Source organism: Lonchura striata, chromosome 18 (genome assembly GCF_050655825.1).
Source record: "Lonchura striata isolate lonStrDom1 chromosome 18, ASM5065582v1, whole genome shotgun sequence".
NCBI classification, from domain to species: domain Eukaryota; kingdom Metazoa; phylum Chordata; class Aves; order Passeriformes; family Estrildidae; genus Lonchura; species Lonchura striata.
Window position 1 is genome coordinate 12888013 of NC_140720.1, and position 27343 is coordinate 12915355.

The 27343-nt window shown below is 51.2% G+C and overlaps 1 protein-coding gene across 2 annotated transcripts in view; it reads left to right on the forward strand.

Moving 5' to 3' along the window:
- The first annotated feature begins 3458 nt into the window (after nt 1–3458).
- LOC110474899 (heparan sulfate glucosamine 3-O-sulfotransferase 3A1) overlaps nt 3459–27343 on the forward strand; it is a 30404-nt gene continuing 6519 nt past the window's right edge. Inside the window, exons 1-2 of one of the 2 annotated variants that reach the window (XM_085556917.1) lie at nt 3459–4252; nt 21997–22071. In XM_085556917.1, coding sequence (XP_085413043.1) covers nt 3705–4252; nt 21997–22071 — 623 coding nt within the window. In that variant the 5' untranslated portion in view covers nt 3459–3704. The remainder of the gene's footprint in view (nt 4253–21996; nt 22072–27343) is intronic. The other variant, XM_021538693.4, reaches the window with a different exon arrangement.

The following is a 27343-nucleotide window of genomic DNA, read 5'->3' on the forward strand; positions in this document are numbered from 1 at the left end:
GAAGCAAAGCCTGCAGCTCTAGTTGGCCAAGGGGAAGAAGATTTTGCTTGCTTGGTTTAAGCCAAAGTTCTCTCCTGGCAAGCAGGTGTGGTTTTTTTCAGTGAGAGGCATCCCAAATCAGCCTATTTGGAGTAGGAAGCCTTGCTGGAAGATTTTGGCACCAGCCATGCCAGGAGAGGAGCCCCACTCACCCTCAACACCCGAAATGACAGGAGCAGCGGAGCATTCCTGGGGGGAGGCAGGAGTGCAGCGAGAAATAAAACTGTAAATTGCTAAAAGGAGAAAGGAAGAGCTCAAAGTAAGGAGGAGCAAGTGCAAACAGGAGCACGGAGGAGACAGAGCCTGCCAGCACCATCCCAGGGCTGAGCCCATGCCAGCAGCAGGATTGGTGCCAGGGAGCTGTGAGTCACAGCCGTGGGGCACAGCCCTGGGGGTGGCCAGGCTGCCCCAACCCTGCCAGCACTCTGGGACAGTGCCCAGTGCCCATGGGGACAGCCCTGGGGGTGGCCAGGCTGCCCCAACCCTGCCAGCACTCTGGGACAGTGCCCAGTGCCCATGGGGACAGCCCTGGGGGTGGCCACACTCCCCCCATCCACAGTGCCCAGTGCCCAGTGCCCATGGGGCCAGCCTGGTGTGCAGAGCTGCCCTGGGATCCCCCCCAGGGACCCAAACACCTTCTGCTGTGGGAGAGCCAAGCTGGGTCTGTGATGGGTGCAATGAAAGGCTCTGAGATGGGCAGACAGAAATTTAAGGGGCAAAGAAAGAGGCTGCACTGAAAATGTTAAGTCAGTCGTGCAAGAGACTGAGTAAAATGAAAAGCAACTTTTGCTGCAAGCTCTAAGTCGTTAAAAACCCTTAAGTTATCCCTGAGAAGGGTTCTTTTTGCAGCAGGGCTAAAATAGATAAGACGAGTAAGTTCTCAGCACTTGATGCCATGATCTCAGCCACATAATTTTTCTGGCTTTATAGTACAGCCGTCATCAAATGGTCTCTGTAGCAAGAAAAACTCATCCAAAAATAAGGTCCAAAGCAGTCTGCTGCTAATAAAGAATCTCAGATTTGCAGCTGTACTAACAGAGTCCACAGCAATACGGGTGAAACTATTTCCCTATATTGCCCTTTCTAAAGCATTAAGACACCTTCCTTCTTGGAGAGCTGTTCCTGGCTGCAGAATTACTGGTGCCTTCAGCCCCAGGAGGCAGAAACCATGAGTCAGGGTCTGTAAAAATATCACAAGTTTGCCTTAAATATCGTAGGGCTCTTTTAAATATAGATATATTTAGCTTATTGCTTTCTAGACACTGAAACTTTTTATACAGGCTCTGGTCATATTTTCCCTAGTCAGCTAGTGACTCTTGAAAGGAAAGCTGAGTTTCACACAAATATTTCCAGGAAAAATGCTGCAAACATAAGTCTTGCAATGCAATCCCAGCAGATACATGCTCTACGCTCGTTCACACATATTTCACTTCTCTTTTCTGTTTTTCTCCATGTGAAACGACTTTTTTTTTTTTTTTTTTACAAACAGAAAGTGTAGCACTGTTTTAAGTGTCTAGGAAAAAGGTATCATAATGAGAATAATAAGAAGTCAAACCACTTTTGCCCTTCTGCAGGGCCCAGTCCAAAGCCCATTGATGTCAGCAAAGTCTTTTCATTGGCTTCAATGAGCTGGATCAGAGCACAGATTTATAAAGGCATTTAGGTTCCTAATGATGTAAGTAGTTGCCTAGAGGTGTTGGTGGCCTAACCTGCTTATAGCATTTTGTAAATCTACTTATTTATTGCAGCACTGAAATACCTGAAACGCTACAGTATCTTGAAGTCACCAAACACACTGAGATGTCGTAGAGTAATTCATTGCAAATAGCATTTGTTATTAATTTTGGTCTGTTTACTATTTGGAAACACATTTTTATTAGCCAGCCAGCTCTGCAGATGGCTGATTAGAATTCAATGCAATTTTTCTCCCCTCTTTTCATTGCATAATTTGCAGATACACCAGCTTTATTTCCAAGTAGTTGAAGTTTAAGTCCTCAGCTAGGTCCACACCAAACAGAAGGAGAAAAAAAGATCTAAGTCAAGTGTTTCATGTGCAAGTTTGTTTGAAAATTCTATAATCTATGACAAACATTTCGAATTAAGAGGGCATTCCCACAGGCAATGAAATAGCGAAGCCCTTAGAATCAGGCAGCCGAGCCACGAAGCTGAGAGCTATTTCCACATTTTATGTACTCTCTAAGGAGAAGAGCAAATTCCAAGAGCAATATCGTGTTGCATTTGCAGATATTTCTTACCAACCGTGGGCCAGATTCTGCAGCCAGCCTAGGAGGGGCAGATTGTGCAAATTAGAGGGGGAAAGTCTGATTTGGGGTGTTCCTCTTGGTTGTGATACCGTGAGCGTGTTTTACACCCAGCAGTGGCTTCGCTGAGCTTAAGGGGGGCTGTTCTTCCATGCAAAGGGATTTGTGTCTGTCAGGGTGGATTATTTGGCATATCAGGAATTGTTCTCAGGTCCGGAGGGATGCAGGGGGGGTTGTTTTAAAAACCTGAGTGGCCGGACAGGCAGGTGGCCAGCGCGGTCAGCCAAACCCCACCAGGGTCTCACCGCACCGCCCGTGCTGGACACAAAAGTCCTGCGGAGTTGGGCTGCCCAAGCAGGCTGCCCGTGGGCAGCAGGGCGTCCCACTGAGGCTGGAGAGCAGTCAGCACCGAGAGGAAAACTAGGCAACAGTTCCCAGATCTCCTCCCTGCCCCGCGGGATAGTCTCAGGGCATCCTTGCGACAGCTTCTGGGGCACCCCCGCAGCTCCCGGGGCAGCCTGCGGGGCATCCTTGCATCTGTCTACCTCCGGGACAACCTCCTGGCCACCCACACATCCCCCGGGGCATCCCCGCATCCTCCGGGACAATCTCCCGGACACCCACACATCCCCCGGAGCATCCCCACATCCTCCGGGACAACCTCCCGAACACCCCCGCATCCCGTGGCACATCCCCCGGGGCATCTCCGCATCCTTCGGGACAATCTCCCGGACACCCACACATCCCCCGGGGCATCTCCGCATCCTTCGGGACAATCTCCCGGACACCCACACATCCCCCGGAGCATCCCCGCATCCTTCGGGACAATCTCCCAGACACCCCCGCATCCTCCGGAGCATCCCCGCATCCTCCGGGACAACCTCCCGGACACCCCCGCATCCCATGGCACATCCCCCAGGGCATCCCCGCATCCTTTGGGACAGCCTCCCGGACACCCCCGCATCCCCCCGAGCATCCCCGCATCCTCCGGGACAACCTCCCGGACACCCCCGCTCCCCCTAAAGCGCTCGGCCGCGGTTTCCCAGCGGGGTCCGCCCGCTCCGGGGGCGGCCTTGCCCCCCGCCCCCGCCGCCCCATTGGCCCCGCGGCCGGCAGCGCTCCGCCCCGCGCCCGGCGATGCCTCGGCCGAAGTTTTCCGCGGCGGGCTCCGCACGTGGGAGCCCCGCGTCGAGCCCCGGTGCCGCAGCCGCGCCGAGCCCGCCGGAGCGGCAGCGGGGGCGGCCCCGCGCTCCCCCCGGGCCCGCGGGGGATGCCCCCCTGAAGCGCCGCCGGGGATGCGGCAGCGCGCAGCCCCCCGGCCCCGCGGAGCGCAGCGCGGACGGGCCGCGCCGGGGGGCGGCCGCGGAGCATGGCCAGGGCGCCCGGCCGCGCTCTCGGGCTAGCATGGCCGTGAGCGCGGCGGCCGCCCCCGCCGCCGAGCCGCTGCCCCGCAGCATCTTCAAGAAGTTCCTGGTGATGCTCTGCTCCCTCCTCATGTCCCTCTACGTCTTCTACTGCCTGGCCGACCGCTGCCAGACGCTGCCCGGACCCATCATCGCCGCCGGCGCCGCATCCGAGGAGGACGAGGGCGGCGGCGGAGAGTTGCTGGGCGGCTCGGCCGAGCTGCCCCCCTGGCAGGCGGCGGCGGCGCGGCGCAAGCGGCTCCTGCAGCGGCTGAAGCAGCGGCGGCGGCGGCAGGAGGCGGCGCCGGGCGCGGAGCTGCCGGCCGGGGGCGGCGGCGGCCGGGCGGGCACGGCGGGCACCGCCGGCACCCTGGCTCTGCTGCTGGGCGAGGGCAGCAAGCGGCTGCCGCAGGCCATCATCATCGGCGTCAAGAAGGGGGGGACGCGGGCGCTGCTGGAGTTCCTGCGGGTGCACCCCGACGTGCGCGCCGTCGGCGCCGAGCCTCACTTCTTCGACCGCAACTACGAGCGGGGACTCGCCTGGTACAGGTACGGGACGGCTGGCGGGACGCGGCCGGGGATGGGGATGGGGATGGGGATGGGGATGGGGATGGGGATGGGGATGGGGATGGGGCCGGGGATGGGGATGGGGATGGGGATGGGGATGCAGCGGTGGCCGAGCCGCCAGTGCCCTCCGCTGGCCGCCGCTCCCGGCAGCCCCGTCCTCGCTCCCCAAACCCGCCGATCCTCTCCTCCGCCAGCCCCGTGTTCGTTCCTCCGTTCATCCAGCACTCTTCCCCGCAGCCCCTCGTTCCACCCGTTCTTCCGTCCCTGCTCCCGAACCCTCCAGCCCGCTTCTCCCGCTGTCCCCGTTCCAGGTCCCCCTGTCCCCAGCGCTCCCGGGGTCCCCCCGGCGCTGCCCGCTCCAGCCCGGCTCTTGTGTTGCCGGACACGCACAAAGGGAGAAGCGGTGGGTTCCCCGCTGCCCTGAGGACTGCGCGGGAATGCTGAGGCACAGCTAAACCCTGGCATCAGAAGCACGGGCCCCCAATATCTTTAAAATCCCCCAACTCTTTGCAAAACCTGTGGCTGAGCGCAGATTCTCAGCCGATCCATCCCGCAGCCTCGCCAGCGGATCAGCGCAGCTCCCAGCCCAGCAGCCGCTAGAAGCCACTTTTCCTGTCGCCAGTGTGGACAAAAAAACCCTGTTTCCCACGTAAATACTTCAGCATCCCAGTAGTGACTAAAAACGCGACCAAAAATGTCACTTCCAGGAGCATGCCCCACATGCTCACCTTGCCTGCGGAATACCAGCAAAAGGCTGGTCGGGTGTTTCTTTCAATGAATGTTTTGTTGAACAAGCCAGTAAACGTTAAAGCCAAGAGGGTTCTCACTGAAGTCGTTCAGGTCTTTTTTTTGTTGTGTGTTTTAACGTTAGTAGAGGAGCGTCTTTCCGGCAGATTCCTATAGGAGGGCTTGGTTAGGGTGAGAGTGAAACTGCTGTCTCGAGAAGCCCGTCTTGTGTTCGTGGCTTTCTTGAATGAACAGGAGAACAGGAGAGGATTTTGGGTACCCCTGGAGTTTGTTTTACTTTCGCATAAAGCCCGGCTATTAGCAGAGAGAAGAGGATTTTGGCTCAGCTTGTGGTGACAGTAGTGAAATGTGGAGTAGGGTAGTACTGACAGTCCGAGTGTTTATGTAAAAGTCTTAACACGTGGAAAGGGTGAGTTTCCTTGTGTATCTGCCGCTGTCAGAAACACGCTGGGTTTCTGCAGGCTGCAAAGTGTGGGTTCTCTTGAGAAGAAAGATTTCCTTTCGTGTGGGCTGAAGCTGTCTACAAAATTATATTTTTAGTCTGCGCTTATCCAATTTCCACATGCTGACCCTGTAGCGGAAAGGAAACGTTAAAAATCAATCTGAAAAACCTCAAGAACTCTAATCAAAGTCTTGACTTTGAAAAATAAACACATGGCTGTGGGGTGGCATCTACTGAAATTTATGGTGGATATGCAGAAGAGCTCATTTATCAGAGATGCTCTGGGAGCTTTGAGGAGCAGATGGCAGTGGGACAGACCTGCTTCTGGAAGCAGGAGTGCAGACCTAGACAGAGGAGGAGCCACAGGCATTTAGGGCATAGTGCAGTGTCGGGGATATAATTTTCCAGAGGTTTGGTCTTGATCTTGCAGCTCTTACTCACTGGCCATGCTGTCCCGTGAGCTGTTTGTGTACTCATTAAGTTTTAGCAGTTGGCACATGAACTCTCCCATCAATTACTGCAGTTTGTTTGTTCTGGTATTTGATGTGCTGAGTTGAGTTTAATCTTTTTTTTTTCCCCTTTCCTTTTTTTTTTTTTTTTTTTTTATTAGCCCTGTGGAGGCTGAGGTACAGTGAATTCTTTGTACGGGATTATTCCTTTGAGACCTAATCTTGCTGGCTCTGCTTGTGTGAGTAATCTTTGCTAGCACGCCGTGGCAGAGCTGTGGTGCCAGCGTGCTGGTCACCGGTGACAAATGCCCATTTAAAAACCTACCTGTCTCTCTCTGCAGGCTTTGTTGTAATCTTTGAGGAGGGTTCATTGCTGGGGAAATGGCCAGATGTTTGCCAGAGGTCGGGATTCCTTATCTTTGGCATCAGAGGCTTAGGTTTCATGCACGCTGCTGTTTCCCAGCAGTCAGACTAAACAGGTTTAGGGTCATTACAAGGTATAAACACTTGGGTTTGTTTTCAGCCCCTGCAGGAAGCCTCCACAAGCAGCCAGTGCCCAGGGAACAAAACAAATTGGTGGCTGTTGCAGAGGTTGAAGAGGCAGCCAGCCTGTGTAGCTGATGCTGCTGTCACCGGAGCACGAAGGTGGGCTGCCACAGGCACAGGGTGGCTGTGGGGTTTTGGATGTGAGGAGAACCCTGATTTTCCCTGGAAATAAAAGAGCTGCTCCCCGAGCAGCTGCTGTGAGCAGGGGGAATGGCTGGGCTGTGGCTGCAGCCGTGGGGTGATGCTCCTGGAGCAGCCAGCCAGGTGTACCTGTGGGGCACGGGCTTGGTGACATGCAGGTCACCTGCTGGAGTGCATGGAAACATCATCCTGGGAATAAATGGAGTAACAGAGCAGACCCTGGTTCCCTGGAGAAGCCAGGGAGAACCATCTGTGGGATCGAGTTTGGTGAGTGTGACACCTCCGTGTGGGCCCGTGTGTGGGTTGGATATCAAGGGCAGCTGTGTGCCCAGAGGAGCTTTTTCTCTTTTGGGTTTGAGTCCCCTCATCCAGTGGGGATAAAAGGAGGGAGGGGGCAGCCCACAATGCTCGCATTGACTTCAGTGCTGAGATTGCTGCTCCAGCCCTGAACAAGGCTATTGAGCTAACAGGGTTCAATAGCAGGTGAGCATGGGCTTTAATAGAGTTCAACTGCCAACCCCCACCCGAGAATGGCTCTACAGCCTGGGGAAAACTCCCAAGAACAGGGGCTGAGCCAGTCATGTAAAAAAAAAAAGAAAAAAAAAGCCAGGATTAAAAGAAAATATCTGTGTTTGTGGGTGATACTGCGAATCTGGCTCTTTCCCTCTGATCTTTTGTTAGTCTCGCACTGATTGAGCTGCCTGTTGGAATGCCATTATACTGTCAGTCACCCTGGGAACATTTATTTCATATGTTTTAATCTCCCTGCCTCTCTAGCACCAATGCCACTTTCACTAGAGTGAAGCCAAGTTAATGTCATTAGAATACATCTGATGCAGGGGAAGATGAAAGATAATTCAAAGTTACTCCGTCAGGTTGGGAGTTTAAATATTGCTCCTCCTCGATGCTTCAGAGCTGGGGAGTTCTGACTCCTGATTAATGTCCTCTTGGGATTTTTTTCCAGGTTTTTTTTTTTTTTTCTTTGCTTCTTTGTAATCTAGGCAAGCACTGATATTCTGAGTCAAAGGGAACAGAGAACATCTCAGATGCTGAAGAGGTCTGGGATGGAGGAAGAGGAGGATTGTTGGGAGGGGAGATGCTCACAGCAGCTGTGAGCAGCTGCATCCCACCTCGAGCTGTGTCCCATCCTCTGTGCCTCAAACCAGGGTGAAATCAGAGCCCTGGGGATGGAGGAGTCAGGCTGCTCCTGGGGCAGGGCTTTCAGGTCTCTGTAATCCAGCAGAGCATTCTGTGAGTGAATAAGTGTGGGAGTGTTGGTGTGGGGGGCAGGAGTGTGTGGAGATGTCACGGGGACATCAGGACAGTGAATTCAATTTATAGAAGGTGGAGCAGGACCAGGTGGCCTTCAGGAGGAAAGACCTTGTTGCAAACCCTCTGTGTGAGGGTTCTGCAAGAAGCACCAGCTCTTTGGCTGTGTTCAGGGTGTGCCCAGCACAGAGCATGGCTTGTGTTGTTGGACACTGAGCTCAAACCAGTTTGGGTTTTCCACTCCCTGCTGCACATAGGAAGGGCAGGTTTAGCAGTACCTTCCCCTTGTCCTGGGAACATCTCATCTCCCAAACACATTTGACTCACTAATAGCATCACAAGCACAGCCTGGAGCAGTTTCCCTGGAAATTGCAGCCTTGGACAGCCTCATGCTGAAGAGGATCAAGGTCCTTGTTTATTTATTAGCTGTGTAATCAAACACCTCCTGTACCGAGCTGGCAGGGCCAGGTACTGTATAAAAAGGAAACAAAAGGTGGTCATGGCCCCAGAGTGCAGCTAATTCACTGTAAACAGCAGATGGAGATGGGCTGGGCCTGGCACAGCAGTGCAGAGTGCCTGTGCTGGCTGGGCAGCAGGTCTCCTGGGCAAGGAGTCCTGCAGATGAGGATGAGGTGGGTCTGTGGGTGGCTGGAGGGACCTTTCTTTGCTGGGGAGAGGAGCTGGAAATGCTGGGGAAATCAGGGCTGGAGTTGAGTCTGTGTAAGACAGTTACTGGTTCTGGTGCTCATGTGTTTTGTCACTGCCTGGACTGGGATGTTCCAAGGATTTTCAGCAAAAATCTGAAGCAGTTTGGAAGTTGGCACTTGGCTGCTGGGGAGATGTGGTGGTGTGCCTCAGTTTGCCCATCACTGCCCTGTGCTGCAGGGATGGAACCAGCAGGGCTGTGCTGTGACACCTCTCTCCAGCACAGACACGAGGAGTTACATGGATTCTGATGGGTTAAATACCACCCAAAGCAGGTGATGCCCACCAGAGCTGCTGGCAGAGCAGCTGGAGCCTTGACCCAGCTTTGACTGGCTGTCCTCTTGCAGCTGGATGGGCTATCCAGGGATGGCACTGTACAGACACTCCTTATGAGATCTTCCTGCAGAGAATCACAGAATCACAGAATCAATCACAGAATCACAGAATCAATCACAGAATCACAGAATCGTGAGGGTGGAAGAGACCTCCAAGATCATCAAGTCCAACCCATGCCTTAACACCACATGCCATGTCCAGTCTTATTTTAAACACATCCAGAGATGGTGATTCCACCACCTCCCTGGGAAGAAAATGCCAGTACTTTATTATTCTTTCAGTGAAAATTCTTTCCTAATATCCACCCTGTACCTTCCCTGACATAGCTGAAGCTGTGTCCTCTTGTCCTGTCAGTTCTGTCCGACCCCACCTGTCTGAACCTCCCTTCAGGAGCTGTGGAGAGCAATGAGGGCACCTCTGAGCCTCCTCTTCTCCAGAATGAACAGCCCCAGCTCCTTCAAATGTTCCTCACAGGGTTTGTGTTCCCAGCCCCTCTCCAGACTCGCTGCCTCCTCTGGACATTCTCCAGCATCTCAATGTCCTTCCCAAACTGAGGGGCCAGACCTGGACACAGCACTCAAGAGAACTGGGGCTGGGCTCATTCCCATCTTAAATAGATCCCAAAGGGTTACTGTTTTTCGGTGTTTTTTTCCAAGCATTTTGTGTCTCTACATATCCCTTCTGTTTTCTGTTACTGGAGAAGTTCATATCTGGGGTTTGTGTCTGTTCCAGATGATGGAGTGAGCTCTTGAGTTGGCATATTAGGAGAAGAAATCAACCACATTCCTATCAGAAAGCATCAAAATAAATTCTTCAGATTTTACTGGGCTCTTTTTTTCCAGATGCTGTGGTATGCACTGGGGAGGTTCAGAAGTCTATAGCCCATCCTCCTCTTCTGTACTGCTTCACACCCAAATCCTGGAGAGAACAGCACCTTCCTCACAGGGCACAGCTCTGCCTCTGCCCAAGCTGTTTGCAAATAGAGCTCCCCTGGCCCTGTCTGCTGGTGCTGAGCAATTGGGAAAACATGGCCTTGGCTGTCCAAGAAGTTGTCAGTAAAATTCTCAGAGCCAGCTCTCGTGGAGAGCAGCACAAAGCTGCAGCTGGCTGGGGGGAGAGCTCGTTTATGGCAAAAATTGGGATAGACTTTAGAGAAGCAGCAGATTCACCTGCTTTAGCCACTCTGGTTGGGTTTTGTGAGTCCCCAGCTGTGCTCGTAGCCTGTCCTGCTGCTCAGCTCTGCTGCCTTTGGGGGGGCTCCTGGCAGTCACTCCATGGAGTCTGGGGTCCACACCATCACCACCAGGATGTCTTTACCACAGCCCAGCTTGGATTTCACCTTTTGAAGTTTATAATAGGAGCAGTGAGGTCTGGGGAGGGGGAAGGGAGCTGGTGCACTTCCAAAGAGTTCAGGGCAAACAACCAGTGATCAGAAAACCTGAGAACAGCCCCCCAGGAGCCCCTGTGTGAGGCAGCCATTGAAACTCCTGAGCTGCTAATGATGCTTTTTTCCCTGGAAGAAACACTCAGAGCTGGTAATTCATCCTGTAAGATTGAAAACTCTTTTGCATGGCCAGAGATCACAGCCAGTGTCTCTGGGGGCTCTGTCCAGGGGGGTTCCTGACCCCTGCCAGGGTCCCAGGGCAGCCAGAGGGAAGCCCTGGATTCCAGCACCCCACCACAGGGCTTGGGGTGCTCTGCTTTTGATTGCTGTGGGATGGTTGTTGTGAAAGACAGTTTGGGGTTTTCTGCATGCAAAAGCTGCGTGTCACAGCAAGGCATGAAGTGAATATTGTGCAATAATCCCGTCCTCCTGCACTGCTGAACTCTGCTGTGTGAATGTGAATATTTGCCCGTGAATGTTTGCCTGGTGTTCAGCATTCTTGTATGTGTGTGGCAAAGGTTGTCATAGCCTTCATCACCTCCAAAGGAGGATAAAAACACAAAAGGAAAATCAGATTGCCTGCAGCAAGCAGAGCACAGGCAGTGACATGCAGAGCTGTGCTTTGGGGTTGACAGCTGGCACAGCCACCCCCTGTGCAGGGCTGGGGAGCCCTGGCTGGTCCATGCTCACTGCAGAGCCTCTGGCAGGAGCTTTCATGGGCTGTCCCTCCTCCCCCTCTCATGTCTCCATCTGTACTATCAGCAACAGGTTGGAAAGAAGCAGAATTGGAGACTTTCTCAAACAGTGTGAGATTAAGCTGTGAAACTGGCTGCCACGGGAGGTTTTTAGCTGAAGGAGTCTAAAAAGCACCCTGGAAGTGCTTGGGAAGGAACAGTACATCAGGAGCTGCTAAATCCAGCTTTGCTTCTGGTCCAGGTCTCACCTGGGAGGGACCCAGGGCTCTGCTCCTGCTGCTGGCACAGGAATTATCTTGTGGATCACAGGGGGCTCACCCTCCCATAACTGCTGCTGGAGGGGAATTATGGTTGGTGTTGTTTGGTTCAAAATCCAGCTGCTGTGCAGGGAGGAGTTTTCCAGTTGGCATCACGTGGTTGGTAGCAAGGAAAGGAGCATTTCCACCACTTTGCATTGCCACCACTTTCTTTGCACCATGGTCTGGGTAATTTGGGTGGAAGTGACCATCAAACCCCTGCTCCCTGTCAGCTCCTGTGCTACCTGGAGGTCATCAGCCCAACTCCTCTGCCCCATGCAAGCCTGCCAGGGCTGAAGGGCTGCCAGAGGTTTCTGAGCAAGCACAAAAAACCCCAGAACAGTCCGTGGGTGGGTGCGAATGGCTGGTGATGCTCCTGCTGGAGGGGATGATAACAGATACAGATCTACCTGCACCCCAGCTGTGGAGCAAAGCAAGGACAGGGACAGTGGGGACATCCCCTGACCCTGCTCTGCAGAAGGACTTTGAGGCACCAGCCTTGGGTCACCCTGATGTTGCTGATTCAGCCACGGGCCCTTCCCTCTGCAGAGATTTCCAGGAATGCTGTCCTTAACATCTCCCACTAGGCAAATCATAGCCAGCATATGGTTAGGGAGAAATTGGATTTCCCCTGTAATCTAATCAATGTTAAATAACAGTAATTCTAACTCCGAGCTCAAAGTGTTCAAAGTGCTGTTGGTCTCTGGGGCTCACTGGAGTTATTTAATCTAATGAAATCCCATTACTGTCTCCTGAGGGTGCACCGTGGGGATGGCTTTCCTAGGAAGGAAGGCAATGGTTAAAGAATTGGGACAAACACCCAGGGACAAATATCCAGTAGGGGTAAGGGGCTGAGTGCAGTAAGTTGAGGGTTTCACCTGGCAGGAGCTCAGAGCATTTTGGCTGCATCATTGCAGTGGTGGCTGTCATTGCTCAGGACGTGGTGGTGGGGACTGTGTGCCCAGGTGCCTCCTGTCACCTCCCTGGGCAGGCTGTACCACCTGGTGCCAGCTTTTCCTGGCCCTGGCAGGAGCTGTGTTTCTTAGCCCATCTCAGTGCTCCACCCAGCATCACACTTGCTGTGCTTCCTGCCCTGGGGGGTTCTCAGTGCTGGCTCTCCCTGGGCTGCTCCTGCCTGCTGGACTTTGACAGAATCAGAGAATCACCAATGTTTTGGTTGGACTGGGCCTCACAGAGCAGCTCATTCCAAGCCCCCCTGCTGCAGGCAGGTCTCGGGGTCTGGGTGTCGGGGTGACCCCAGGAGTGTAAAATCCTCATTTCCAGCCCTGCAGCCAAAGGAGGAGTCTGAAGGCACAGTATCAGCTTCTCAAGGCTGGTTATTTTCCCTTATCCAGAAGATTCTTTCTCTGCCCTGCTGAGCTCTGTCCAGCAGGTTATCCATGGCTTCTGTCTGCCCTCAGGGGGTGTTTGCATTTTATACCAAAAACTGCCTGTGCTGTGTTTGCAATAACGTGCCAATATCTGTCATTTATGTTGGACAGTTTGTCTGTGCCTTAAACCAACAGAAAAGTGTCACCAGCACAGCAAGACATGGAGGGCAAGGAGAAGGAGAAGGAGGTCAGGACATGCCCAATACATCTTGTCCCATCAAACCCCATTCTAAAAACCCCAAAATTCCACTTTTTCACCCTGTGTTAACTCAACTATCTCACTACTCAAACCCTTGTGGCTTGTAATTCCTCACACAAAGTTGCCAGCTTTTTCCACGGGCTAAAATCAAAGCCACAGGTATTTGTGACTTTGTGCCAAGGTCTCTGAGCCCCTGGCAGGGTCTGAGCCAGCCAGGGCAGCCAGAGGGATGTGCTGGGCTCCCACAGGAAGGGACACCTCCCACCAGCCCAGGATGCTCCAAGCCCCATCCAACCTAACCTTGAACACATCCAGGGCTTTAAGATGTTTTCCCCCAAACCTGCTGTACTTTTCCCATTTGCACCAAGCAATTTTCCCTAATCTGCTTTGCAGAGGGAGAGAGGAGCTCTTGCAGGTCACATTTCCCACGCTGCCTTTGTGACAGTTTCTGAGCCTTCAATCAATTACATCACAACAGAGTCAAGCCGAGCCTATTGCACCAGTTGCTCTCCTACATGCTGAGCTTATTGTATTCAAATATCTTGGAATTCTCTCAGCAGAAGGCAGGGACTCTGCTGCTGTCAAATACCAGCTGGGCTGCATCCTGTGTACTGAGGGAGTGTTCCTTTCCCTGTAGCACGTGCACCAGTTTCCCATTATTACTTCTTTAATAACACTGATACTTCCTCTGCATTGCCCATTTGCTGCCAAAATTGGAACCATTGAGCAGTAAGTGAATTATCTTGTGAGCAGTGTGGGGTAGGAGCCCAGTGGGGTGCTGCCCCAAAGGAGAGGGATCAAACCTGCCTTTGGGGTGTAAATTCCTGTCTCACCCTGGACCAGCTGCCTGGGGACAGTTGGGATGACTGTCAGGGGTGTCCAGCATCCTCTAGAGGAAGGATTGCACCCATAGGTGCTGGGAGAGGGCATTTAAAGACACTGGCTCAGTGTCAGTGCATGGGATGGGAATGAGGGGTTGTGGCTCTGTGCTGCTGGATTATCTTGGGACATCCTTGGAGCTGCCCATCCCCAGGGAACAGCTTGTTTCCTTGAAAATGTCTTCATGCTGAAAAAAACCCTAAAACATTAAAAAGGAACATGTCTGGTAATTTAATCACATTAAGTGCTCCTAAAATCATGTCTGTGCTGCACAGCAGCAATGCCAGAGCTCTCTGGAGGGGCAGATGTGGCTGGGTGAGGTGCAGAGGGATGGCGCTGATGCCTCAGGTTTTGGCTTTTATATTTTTCACATTCTGTGCTGCTTTAGTGTGTGGGTCTGGGCTTCATATCAGGGAATGGTGAACTCTGCACAGAGCAGGGAGACAAAACAATTCCTGCTCCAGCTGGGCACCAAGGACAAATGATCCAAACCTCAGCCCAGGAGCACAAACAGCGTGGGCTGGAGAGAGAAAAACAAGCAGGGTGGGACTGCCTGGGCTGGAGCTGGAATGGGACAATGAACTCCAAGGTGCCAATGGAGCAGAACTGATCCCAGGGAGAGCCCCGGGAGCGCTCGTGCATTTTGGGACCATTTTGGGTCATTTAGGTGCAGCCATGGCTGGGCTCTGGTGCTGCCCGAGGTGGATCCATAGAGGAGATTGTTTAATAAATCCCTATTTATTCTTTAGCTCTGTCTGGCTCTGCTCTGGGTCAGCCTGTACAAGGCACCAGGGCACAGGAGGGATTTCGGGAGGAGGGAGGGTGTGCCCTGTGCTCTGGCAAGCACTGCAGGAGCAGCCCGTGCCCCTGGGGGGTGGCACCGTGTCCCCAGCAGTGGTCTGGGTGAGCTGGCAGGGTCCCTGGGGTGGCGTGGGAGCAGTGGCAGGGCTGGCTGTGCTGAGGAGGAGCCCGGGTCCCCGCGGGCAGCGATGCCTGTGCTCATTATGCACGTCCCTTTCACACTGCCTTCATTATTCCCCTGCTATCTAGTGTCATTAAGATATCAAGTTCATTTAGGTACATCCACATTGGCAGTTTAATTATGTCTGGGTACTACTCTGTATTTTATTCATGGACTATCTGGGGGCGGTTGTCAAACACAAGACCAGGAGATAAAGGTTTGGTGGCTGCAGAATGCTAATGTCCTGCTGGTTCCCTTTTGACAAATACACATGCCAGTTATTGCCAAACTGATTATTTCATTCATTAACACCACATACATCAGCTCCCTTCACCAGCTATTATTGTATACATTCATCTTTTCATAAACAATTACCTGACAAAGTTGAGAAAGGCAAGATTTGGGGAATTAATGCTGTGCTGGGAGGTTCCTGGTGTGGGTTAGTAACAAGGTGCTGGGGGTGTGTAGAACGCTCCGTTAGCGTGATGGCTTCATTAATCAAATTAGGGACAATAGCATGTCACATGTGTGCCATGCTTCCAACAGCCCATTTGTGCTGTGCTCCCTCTTTGCCACCCTGACCAGTTTGTGCTGATGAGCTGGGTGAAGTGAAACCCAGGGGACCCCGTGGGAAGGTTTGGAAAGCAGCCAGACCATGATCCGCATTTCTTATCATTATTATTATTTTTAATAGTATTATTAGCATTATTATGATGAGGAATATTTGCGTGAAGATGGGTTCTTTGTTTATTGTTTCTATCTTTTTTCCAGCTTCCTCATACTGCTTTTTCCCAAGTTGGAGCCCTGTGCAATAGGATTAGAAATGTTGGTAGAATTATTAGGATATCACAAGTGTGTAACCAGCTGGGGAGCAAAGCCTCCCACCATTTCTTCTTTCTACACATTTTGACTGTAAAAACTGGAGATGGAGAAAAAAAACTGCAGGGAGATGTGAGCAGAGCAACCAAAGTCATGAAATAAGTGATTCCTGCAGCTTTCCTAGAGATGGTGGTGAGACCCACCAGGAAGGACTTGCCCAGGAGGAGATAACTCATATCTCCAGCTCCCCAAGTCCAGCACAAACCCTTGTGGAAGGGTGTTGGAATCTGAACTATTGATGATTCTGAGATTGTAAAAGTCTCTGTTTTTCTGCCCCGCTGCCAAAGAAGCCATAATTAGTCTGTGCTGGTTTCCAGGTTGTTTATTCTGTTGATCTCTCACATGTTCTGCTGCCCTGCCCAGCTCTGTCCTGCAGGGCAGCGTGTGGGGCTCTGCCCTCAGTGGGATGTGACAAATATTAAATACCAGAAACTCCCTGGGCTGCATTTACAAGAACGTGCCAATATCTGTCACCTACGTTGGACAGTGTGTCCCCAGCCTGAACCAACAGAAAAATGCCAACACCACAGTGAGACATGGAGGGCATGAAGAAGGAGAAAAAGGACAAGACACACCCAATTTCCTTCATCTTGTCCCCTTTGGGCCCCTCATCTAGAATCCTAAAATTTTACTTTTGCACCCGTGCCACACTTAATTATTACTTCTATCAAACACTCAGAGCTGGTAATTCATGCTGTAAGATTGAAAACTCTTTTCCATGGCCAGAGATCACAGCCAGTGTCTCTGGGGGCTCTGTCCAGGGGGGTTCCTGAGCCCTGCCAGGGTCCCAGGGCAGCCAGGGCAGGCAGAGGGAAGCCCTGCATTCCCACAGAAGGGATCAGACCTGGATGATGCTCTCAGCTTCCCCTCGAACACACAGTCCTCATGCTTTCAGTGTGGTGTCTTGTTTAATTTCTTCAGATGCTTTGTGCCCTCAGCTGTTTCTGCAGGCAGACTCCTGGGTGTGGAGAAGGAGCAGCTGCAGGAGGCCACCAATACAGGCAGGATCAATTCAGCTTTTCACTCAGGCAGACACGCTCGAAAAGTAATGCTTCAGGGGTCACACTGCTGCACTGCTCCAGTGCACGATTTGCAAACTAAATAAAGGATCTGAGTGAGTTTTAAGTGCCTAACTCCCTTAGGCCCCTTTGGAGAAAACCCCACTGGAGTAACTAAGAAGCTTTCACCGTGTGTTTGCAGAAACATTAATCCTCCTCACAATGTCAGGTCTCTTTGATCACACATCAAAATCTTCATCTCCAGGGGTCCTGGCTGGGCTTTCCAAAGTGGCTTAAGAGCAGAAGACCTGAGCTCCCAAGGCTCAGAATCCTTTTGGAAATTCCTTGTGGCTTTCTGTGTTGGAATGGAGAGATCCCACCATGCCGGGGGTCCCCGTGGTTCCCTGCAGGGTGGGACCCACCGTGGGGTGCTGGGTGACTGTTCTGGTGGGCTCTGGGTTTTCCAATCCCTGGTGATCTCCAGAGTGTCAGCGTGGCCTTAGTCAGTTCTCCCTTACATGTATATAAGGAAGAATATGTAAGGAAACAGAATATGTTTCCTTACACATTCCCAGGAAGCATGATGGAAGAGGGTTTTGTCTCTGGATGCTGAGGAATTAATGGTGAAGGAGGGTTGGTCTTGCTAAGCAGGGCAGCCCTGGAACAGGAGAGGCTGGATCCATCTTCAGGAGCTGATCTGAAGCCTCCAGCCCACGTTCAGAGCTGGGTGAGGAAGAGCAGTGTTTATTGACCTGCATCCAAATGGTTCAAGTTGACTTATGAACTTGAGGTCAATAATTGTTTTTTTTTCATCCATCTGTATCCTGGAGAACACTTCATCTTTCTTTCTTTTTAGTTCTTTTTTCTTTTCACATTACTGAGCTGTATTCACTCTGAACAGCCTCAGTGTCACAGCACTGCCCAAGCCTGAGCCTGCTGCCCTGATTTTTAAGTGTTAAGTTTTCTTTTATAGTTCTTTTGAAAGTTTTAAAGTTCTTACAATACTTTTTTAGCCTTCTGATGATGTTTACATATTTCTACTAAAGTTCTCATGCACTGTTCATGTAAATAATGACTGGTTTGCATCCTCCTTTGTGAGAAGAGAGAATTAATAGAGTGTTAGTTTGACCAGTGTGGTTGGAGAAGTGACAATTTCATCCTCCAATCCACTGTCGCTTTTAGAATTCTATATATTGCAAAGTCAAAATTAAAATTAGCTGTTTTTCTCTTTTAAACTTACCAAGCTTCTGTGTATTCAGTTTGTGTCCAATAATGACAAGAGCCTCCACATCCCTCCCTGTGACACGAAGCAGAGCATGGCACAGACCCACAGCTCAGCCAGAGCTGGGCTGGCTGCTGTGCCCCCTACTCTTGAAATTTAGATCTGCTGCAAACTAAAACTTCCTGAAGCTTGTCAGAGCACTCTGATACTGGATCAGACAGCGATGCACTCCCTGGGGGAAGGGGGAATTGCTGAGCTCAGGGAAGAGCTCTTGCTCCATCATCTTGTGAGTAGTGCCTAAACTCCTTGCCTTGACTGTGGGGCTGGAGACACCAGTGTCCATCTCTGTGCAGCTTCCTCAGAAGCCAGAATTTGCAGATTAGGCCAGGAAGAATATTTTTCAGCTTTCTGGAGACTTTTGCCCCCTTTTCACTTGACTGCTTTGCTCTGGGAATGAAAATACAGAGCCCTTTCCCAGCCATTAAAGTTTCATCTAGCAAAAGGACAAAGAATTGGCACAGGAAGGATGAAGAGCTGCAAGAGTAAACTTGTGTGACTCTATGTATTTTAGATCATAGCCTGAGGTCAGGCTCCCTTTTTTGTAATACAAATAAAGGTTTTTTTGGCCATGCAGCAGCAGGAGATGTGTAGTGGTACATAAAAAAGTCACTTCTCAGCATAATTTAAGGAACAATCTCTGTTCTGCACAGTGAGGGCCTTTGAGGTGTCTGGGTGTTTCCTAAAACCCTCTGCAGGCACAGAGACACACACAGATGTACACACAGCATCTCCAGCAGTCCAGACCATGCCACAGGGATTTCCCAAACTTTGCCATAATCTCTGCTGAACTGTTAAGGACTCCACAACAATATTCTGGCTGGCAAATCCTTGTACCTGTGCAGAGGGAGGAGAAAATCCATCTCCTTGCTCCCAGAGCCCCAGCAGCCAGTTCATACCCTGCAGAGACACAGGTGTGTCCAGCACTCCCCAGGTGTGGCTGTATAACCCACTGGGTCCCAGCCTGCTGCATCCCCTGCCTATTTCCAATATTATTTCTCTACCTCCAGTTTCTACTGCCTTAATTTAGCGAGTTTGGTCCCTGCACTCACCAGGTCCTGATTTACAGTCTCTGAGATTTGGTGGCATTTCTTCAGAGGGAAGGAGAATGAAGGAACATTGGGGGTTTTTTTCCACAAATCACCTCCATTTAGTGGTTTTTCTGTGTCCTTCCAACATTCAGACAACATTTTATTCCCCTTTAGGTTGCCTGCAGCTTCTCAACCACCACCCCTCTCTCCAGCTCCAGGTCCCACCCTGCTCCCCTCCCATCCTGCTGCTTTTCCTCGGGAGGAGCACATGCACTGAGTGTGCATGGCCTGCACTTGTACTGAGGAGCAGTGAGGCAGGCATGGAGAAAAGCAAATTGCATTATGTATTGCAGGCAATAATGCAGCTCCCAGGGGACACAGATAATGTAGTCAGAGACAAAGGAACAATAGTTTTTGCTGGCCTGAGCACTCACTTGATTGTGGCCTTTCTGGAATTATTCCTGACTTCTTCTGGGTGATTGTGTCACTCTATTGACTTTTCGCTTCTGTCTGCTTGAATCGAGCCCCAGAGCTGATGAGGGATCAGGATGTGGGCAGAGGCACCCCCAGCACCAGGGTTGGGGGTTATTTTCAAGCTGGCTGTGATTTTTGGGGGTTTGTTTGTCTGGGGCACTTTTTCTGGAGAACTGGTGGTTTGGGTTCCCATTTTCTGGTGGGGGCAGATGTGCCATTGGTAGTGGGAGGGAAGCAGTGGAGATTCCCTGAGTTTTGGGTGCAGAAAGAGGCATGAGGATGGAACTGCTGGCATCAGCCAGGCTGTGTGTGTGTCCCCAGGCCACATCTGGGCTTGGGGTTCTTGCAGGACACAGTGGGGCTGGTGATCCATGAGTCTGCAGGACACTGAACTGTGCCAGTGATGGGGATGGATTTCCTCAGCAGCCTAGGTGGTGAGAAACTGTCCAAATCAAAGCTCCAGCAGCTTTTGGAAAAATCCCATCAGGGATGTTTGCCTGGGGGCTCCCCAGAAATCACCCTGCAGAGACAGCCAAGGCTCTAAGATGTGCTTTGGACTCCTCTTCTCTTCTCTTCTCTTCTCTTCTCTTCTCTTCTCTTCTCTTCTCTTCTCTTCTCTTCTCTTCTCTTCTCTTCTCTTCTCTTCTCTTCTCTTCTCTTCTCTTCTCTTCTCTTCTCTTCTCTTCTCTTCTCTTCTCTCTCTTCTCTTCTCTTCTCTTCTCTTCTCTTCTCTTCTCTTCTCTTCTCTTCTCTTCTCTTCTCTTCTCTTCTCTTCTCTTCTCTTCTCTTCTCTTCTCTTCTCTTCTCTTCTCTTCTCTTCTCTTCTCTTCTCTTCTCTTCTCTTCTCTTCTCTTCTCTTCTCTTCTTTATCCCTTCTGCTTTTTCTGTCTTGTCTTTCCACCTTTCTGAGACGTAAGCAAATTCCAGGAAGGCATCAGTTGTCTTTAACACCCAGAGGAAAAATCGAAGGGAAGGGTTCAATTACCCACATGAAAAATGACTCTCCTAACAGAGGTCTATCCATTTGCTAGTTGTGCTTGTTTTAAAACTGAATTATAGAGACTGCACATTTTTCCAGAGACAAATGCATTAATTTTTCTCCAAACAGACAAGAGAGAAGCAGAGGGAAAATAAGATAATAAGAGTTTCCACAGTGATTTATATGCCTTTGTGAGAAATAATGGGGGCAGACAGCAGTGTGCTCCAGCAGCTGGGAGGAAGGGGCAGGGGGGTGGCAGGGACGACTGCACGGAAAACTGCCAGAAGTCCAAGTCTGATTGTTGCTTTTAGATGATATAAGATCACTTTATGTCTCTGACTGGCTTGAAAAATCTCTCTTTCTCTCTCTCTCTATATATATATATATACACATATAAAATATAGACCATATGATGCACTTAAAGCCAGCACAGACTGTGGTGTTTATACAGGAAAGGATTGTGTTTCTGGCCAACCTCTCCCCAGCCTCCTCCTCCTGACAAAGGATAAACTGGGACCTTTCGAAAACAAAGTGGTGGCTGCAATTTTTAACAGATTTGCTCTTGTATATATTTATACAGGGCAGGCGAGCCCTTCCCCAGGGCTGTCTGCTCCTGCCTGTGGGCAGGCACCAGGGGGGTTGAGTTTATTTTTTTTTTTATCTGTTCGCTTTGGTTTGATTTATATGGTAAAAGAGATATTTTTATTATAGTGCATAGTAAATTGGGTTTCTTTATTGCTCATGAGAGCTGTTTCCCAAAATTGGACTATTTATATAGTACACTGATTGCAATGTATTTCTGATCTTGGTGTCTAACTGTAGGGAATAAAAAAAAATTACAGAAAATCAGTTTTTTTTAAGAAAACCTGCAACCTCTTGAGATGATGATGTGGCACTCAGCAGCTCCCAGGAAATCATCTTGGTTTGGTGACTAAAGACTCTTGGTGGGAACTGGAGGCTCTGGGAGGTTTTAAAGCAGTTTTGTGGTTTGTCCATTGGTGTAATCCACAGGAAACACATCCGTGAGGCCAAAGGCCACCAGGGCTGTGGTACCTCCAGTGATGTTTCTCTGCAATTATAGGAATGATTCAATGCATTAATTCCCACTTGGTTTCCCAGCAGAAAATCCTGCAGCCTTCAGATGGATGTGAGAGTGAAGGGAGGCTGGAAGTGATGCTCTCAAGCAAAACTTAAATCTGTTCCAGGGCAGATGGTTAATTGTGTAGTTCAATTTATTTGCCTAATGCAAATCACGTCCCATTTGCCCGTGGCGCCAGGAGAACCAGATTCCTGTTTGTTTTGCTAAAAGCTGATGTTTCAGGGGATATTCTGCAGCTCCCACGTGAACCTCCCCCTCTGGCCCCAGAGGAGGATGAGTTGCACACAGGACAAGCTGTGCTTCCCATGGCAAGGAGCTGCCAGCACCACCTTGGTTTGCAGGATTCAGCCTCTCCTGCTCGTGGCTCCAGAGCTGAGGAGGTGCTTCAGCATCCTCTTTTCTTTTCCCATTCCCAAAGCAGGCACCAGGAAATGTCTGTGGGGCTGGATTCCTGCCTTGGGCCACCAGGCTGCTTCTCAGGGAACTTCCCAACTTCCCAAAAGGGCCTAATTGAAGCCTGTAGAGATTTTTTTTTTTTTTCCCACAGATTCATGGCTTTTCAAAGGAGAAATTTGCATATTAATAAGAAGCTGTTCAGACTGATTGGCTTAATGTGTTTGGTGTAAGTATAATTAAATGTCAGGGGAAATATATCATGAAGTAATGAAGCTGAAGTTAATTTATCAAAAAAAAACCCTAAACCTAAAGAGGGAGACACTTCCAATAACAAACAGTTCTTTAACCTTCCTCCTTAAGATGATTTGCTTAGTCAGGGCTGAAATGTGTCATCTTGGAGATCTTGAGTGAGAGAGACGTGAGGTGGTTGCTGGTTTGGGGATGGAGGTTTTTCCATGCTCTCCCAATTGCTGAGCCTCCTGTCCTGGCTGAGCCAGAGGGTTCCCCCAGGTCCAGGTGCAGTCCTGGTCCCTCCAAACCCAGCAGCAGCTCCAGTGAGGATGTCTGGGAGGATGTGCCCATGTAGGACTTCAGAATGAGATTGAGATTTATTGATATCAGGTGCTGGGCCATCTGTACCCATTTTTTTTCTCACCCCTCAGTCTTTACTCTTTGAACTTTTCAGAACACGTGCCATCTCCTGCTCTGTTCACATCCTAGCTGGTCACAAACCCCAGCCCACACAGGCACATCTCTAAAACAAATAAAAATTGCAATGCAGGTGCCAAAACTGGATGGTTTAAGATTATAATTGAGGAAGGTGAGGTCCAGGCTGAAGGCTGTCAAGGCTGTGGCTCCTGGCATCCTTCTGATGGAAAGAGCCTGGGAGCTCCCTCTCCATGGTGCAGACATGCAGTGGACAAACAGGCAAGGACTTCCCAGCAAAACTCTGCTTTAGGGGAGTGCTGGGTTCGTGGAATTCCTGTCCAGCCACGTCCTCTGCTGTCCTCTTCCAGCAGTGGCTGACCCTCCTGCGTGCTGGGATGCCAAAAGGGAGCTCTTGATTTGCACTTGTAAAAGGATCGTGTCCATTGTCTCAGCTGGAAAATCCTCCTTTGGCAGGACATGGCAGAGAGGGGAGTCAGCAGGTTGTAATAAAGGATCCCTTTGCATTTGGGAATGGGATTGGAAATGTGGTGAAATCACTGTGAGCCTGATTTTCTCCCTTGTAAGAATCAGCTGGTGCTGCAAGAATTTGGCAAAGCTCCTTACGTGTGGAGCTCTGGCCACTGCTGGGGTTAAGCTGCCCCTGGGGGAGGTAACGTGGTGCTGGAGAGACCAGAGGTGATGAGTGCTGGGTCCAGGTCTGATGGGGCAGGAGGAGTTTGTCCTTCCCAGTGCAGGAGTTACCCCTTCACTGGAGCTGCTGGGAGTACTGGGAGTACTGGGAGAGGGGCTCTAAGGCTGGGTTAAAGAGCTTAAAGAGGGGAAGCACTGCAGCCATGGCTGATGAACTCAGCCCCAGCCACAACCCTGGCAGAGAAAGATCCTTCAGAAGATGCCTGCTGGTGCCTCCATTCCCATACAAAGGATGGACACACGTTGAAGGGGCTGTGACCAACAGCCCTGGGGCTCTTCATCTCTTCCTAGTAGCAGAGGGCTGGGATTTACCAGCAATTAGCCACTGGAAAGAAAACAAACCCAAAACACTCCTTTTGCAAACGCAGCTGGACAGCCCAGAGGAGCTGGTAGTGCCACCTGTGATTGCCTCAGCTCCGATGAGCTCCTTGTTCCAGCAGAGAAAATCAATGGCTTGCAGGGCTAAGGACGCCAGGGAGTTTCTGCTTGTCGATAGCACTTAGGCACTGCTGGGCTCCAGATGTGCTTGCCAGCAGGGTGGGTTTTTTGGGAACCTCTCGGCCCAGTTTCCTCTCCCAGCCTGTTCAGGGGGTGCTGGCACAGCGGGATCACTGCTCAGCACGAGGTGGCCCCGGGCACCTGGGTGAGCTCGGCGCTGCCCACTCCTGCCGCCCTCAGAGCAGCCGCTCGGCCCGTCAGTAATTCAGCAGAGCAATTAGACAGAGGCTTTGCGTGCTGTAATTAGCTGTGACCCACACACTCTCCATGCCCAGGAGAGGAGGAGGACATGAGCTGGGCACGGGGCTGGCGAGCAGAGCCCCATCTTTGTGTGCAGATTCTGCCCCTCAGTGCACAGCGCCGTGGCTCTGCAGGCAGGGCAGGGACACCAGGGACAGGGACACCAGGGACAGGGACACCAGGGACAGGGACATGAGGGACAGGGACACCAGGGACACCAGGGCAGGGACACCAGGGACAGGGACATGAGGGACAGGGACATGAGGGACAGGGACACCAGGGCAAGGACACGAGGGACAGGGACACCAGGGACAGGGACACCAGGGACAGGGACATGAGGGACAGGGACACCAGGGACAAGGACACCAGGGCACCCTCCAAAACCACCAGAATTTCCCTGAGCATTGTCTTTATGCAGACAGAATGCCTCTACAGCAGGATGGGTAAGGACAGCAGAGACCCAGAGCTCCTTGTCCTCTCCTAGGACTGTTCCTGGATCTTGTTTTACTCCAAGCTCAGCTTAATCCACCCTCATTAAAATCAGTGGCAAGGGTGTCCTTTTGCTGTTAATGCCAGTTGGGTTTGATTTTACATCCAACACAATGAGTGATTCTTTTTTCCTTACAGACCTCTCTGATCTTTTGCCCCTCTCCTTTCAGCTTCCTCAGTCTCACAGCTTTTCTTGGACGTTTTTTTTTCTTTTAAATCTTTCTCAGTTTCCTGAAATGCATCTTTCCGTGTATCGATTTCACCTGAGATCTGAGGGAAGGCAGAGCAGGAGGCTCAGCTGACTCCCATGCACACTCACAGCTCATCAAAGCAAATACAGAGCCTCGTGAGAGCTGCTGGGGCAGCACAGCCCCTGGGCTCAGCAGCTGGCCTCATGGGAGGGAGGAATTAATCTCTTTAGGCAGCATTTTGGAATTTATGTATCCATACACACTCCTGGTTACATCAAGTTATCACTCTTGCTAGAGCATCTTTCTTTTCAATCATCTCCTGAACATGCTGTAATGGCACTTCTGGGAGTGTGGGCTGGAGGTGGGGGAAGGGGAGTGCTCCTGAGAGCGAGTTTTGGGTTTTTTATAAATTCCTCTTGCAGAGTCACTGCTTAAAATGACTTGGAAGGAAAAGAGAGATGGTGGGGGAAGAAGAAGACGAGGTGCTGGTGGCCCAGGGAGCAGCACACACCCCTCTGGGGCTGTGAGGTGGACCGAGCCACGATGCTGGCTGTGCCTCAGTTTCTCTGCCCTGCTTGTTTGATAGCTCCATGATGGAGAAGGCTCTGTGTTTCCCCCGGGGCTGCCAGCCCTGCCACATGCCTGTCACCACCGTGTCTGGCTCCTTCCTGGAGGCAGAATTCTGGCACTGTTTCTGTGGAGAAGTCAGAGATGAAATAAGCCCCCTCAGACAGTTCATTTTCCCTCTCTGCCCTGCTACCCCACCCTATCTAGAGGGTCTCATCCTTCCTAGGACTGTGTTGCATTTCTGGGAGCAGATTTCTTCCTTACCTTTTTCCACAGGACCCAAGGCTGATTGCAGAGCTGTGGGGCTCTTTCAGAAAGGGCAGCAATTTTTTTTTTATTTATTATTTATTGCATTTCCCTGCAGTGACCCCTTCAGTGGCACCTCCTTAAAAACAGCACTTGCCACCATGCCAGACTTCCTTTCCCACCACTGCTGGGGTGCTCCAGATCCCAGCCAGACCCTGGACATTTCTGGGGAGGAAAATCGAGCTGCAGCAAAGCTGCTGAGCAGGGAAAAGCTGACAGAGGGCAGATTTCCCCTTTGCAGCTTGCTTTAAGGTGTTTGTTCTCAAATCCATTGGCAGCTCATCCCAAGCCATGAACGCAGGGAGGGCCCTTGGGTGCTCTAACACCACATTGTTGTCAGTGGTGACTCCCTTTGCCTTCACATCTTCAGGATGCATGAGAGATCTTTCATCCTCCTCAGATTGCTTATTCCTCAGTCCCAAAGTCTTGGAGTTTCCCCCAGACAGAAACCCTCAGCAAAGGTTTGATTCTCTGGAGATGTCTTTGCTCAGCCCCTGCGTAACGTGGTTGCAGAGGGAATTCCTTTAGGAAGGGCCATTCCTTGCTCTCTCATTTGAAACATAACAGCCTGGGGTTTGGTTATTATTGCTGTTTTTAGCTGCTGTTGGTTTTTCTTTGTTGCTTTTTTTGATAGATGGCTTCAATTTTGCTGGCATATTGCACGGGTTTGCAAGCCAGATGCTGCTGCAGGATGGTTGCAGGGAGGAGGGCAGGGAGCTCATCTCACACATGGGGTCAAAGCCAAGGGCTCAGGGTGTGGGGGGCTGCAGCTGCCATCAGAGCTGCTGGGGGCATGGGGGTGAACCCCAGTGGGGCTGCAGGCACCCCCCATCCATCCCCCATTCCCCTGGGAAGGACGGGACCATGGGAGGATCAGCTGTGGAGAGGGAGAGTGCTGAGGGATGGATTGGTGTGCCACCAAGGATGGGGGTGGGAGTCTGGAGTTTTGTAGAAGCCTTGTGAAGGCCTAGAGCAGAGGCTGGACACAGCTAAAGAATAAAGCAGGGATTTATTCAAAGGATCTCCTCCATGGATCCACCTTGGGCAGCACCAGGGCTGCAGCCAAGATGAACCAAAATGGTCCCAAAATGCACGAGCGCTCCCGGGGGCTCTCCCTGGGATCAGTTCTGCTCCATGGGCACCTTGGAGCTCATTGTCCCATTCCAGCTCCAGCCCAGGCAGTCCCACCCTGCTTGTTTTTCTCTCTCCAGCCCACGCTGTTTGTGCTCCTGGGCTGAAATTTGGATCATTTGTCCTTGGTGCCCAGCTGGAGCAGGAATTGTTTTGTCTCCCTGCTCTGTGCAGAGAGCTCAGCATCCCCTGATATAAAGCCCAGACCCACACACTAAAGCAGCACAGAATGTGAAAAATATAAAAGCCAAAACCTGAGACATCCTACTGTGTTGTAGGAGTGATGTGTGGGGGGGATGCAAGTGGGATGAGCAGGAGAGGGAGAAGAACTGGGAGTCACCTGCTCCAAAGGCTCCTCCACCTTCCTGCTGTGCCTTGTTTAACATGAAGGAGCTCAGGGTGTCCAGCCACCAAATCCTGTGGCTCTTTAGCAAATCACACCCAATCCTGGCCCAGGAGAAACTCTCGGGACCACGGAGCAGGATGGACCCTGGCCTGAGCCCCAAGCCCCTTCCCACTTCACTCTAGGAGAGCTTCCCAAAGCAGCTGCCGTGGGATGTCTTTGGGTGAAAGAAGGAAATTGCTGAGGTCAGGAGGCTGAAGTTGCACATTTTTATGTGTCACCAACTTGCTGCCTCCTTGGAAATCCTAAAAAATAAAGTCTTGCATCCTGGACCTTGAAAATTCCCCTGTCCAACAGGAAGGGAGTGTTGTTAC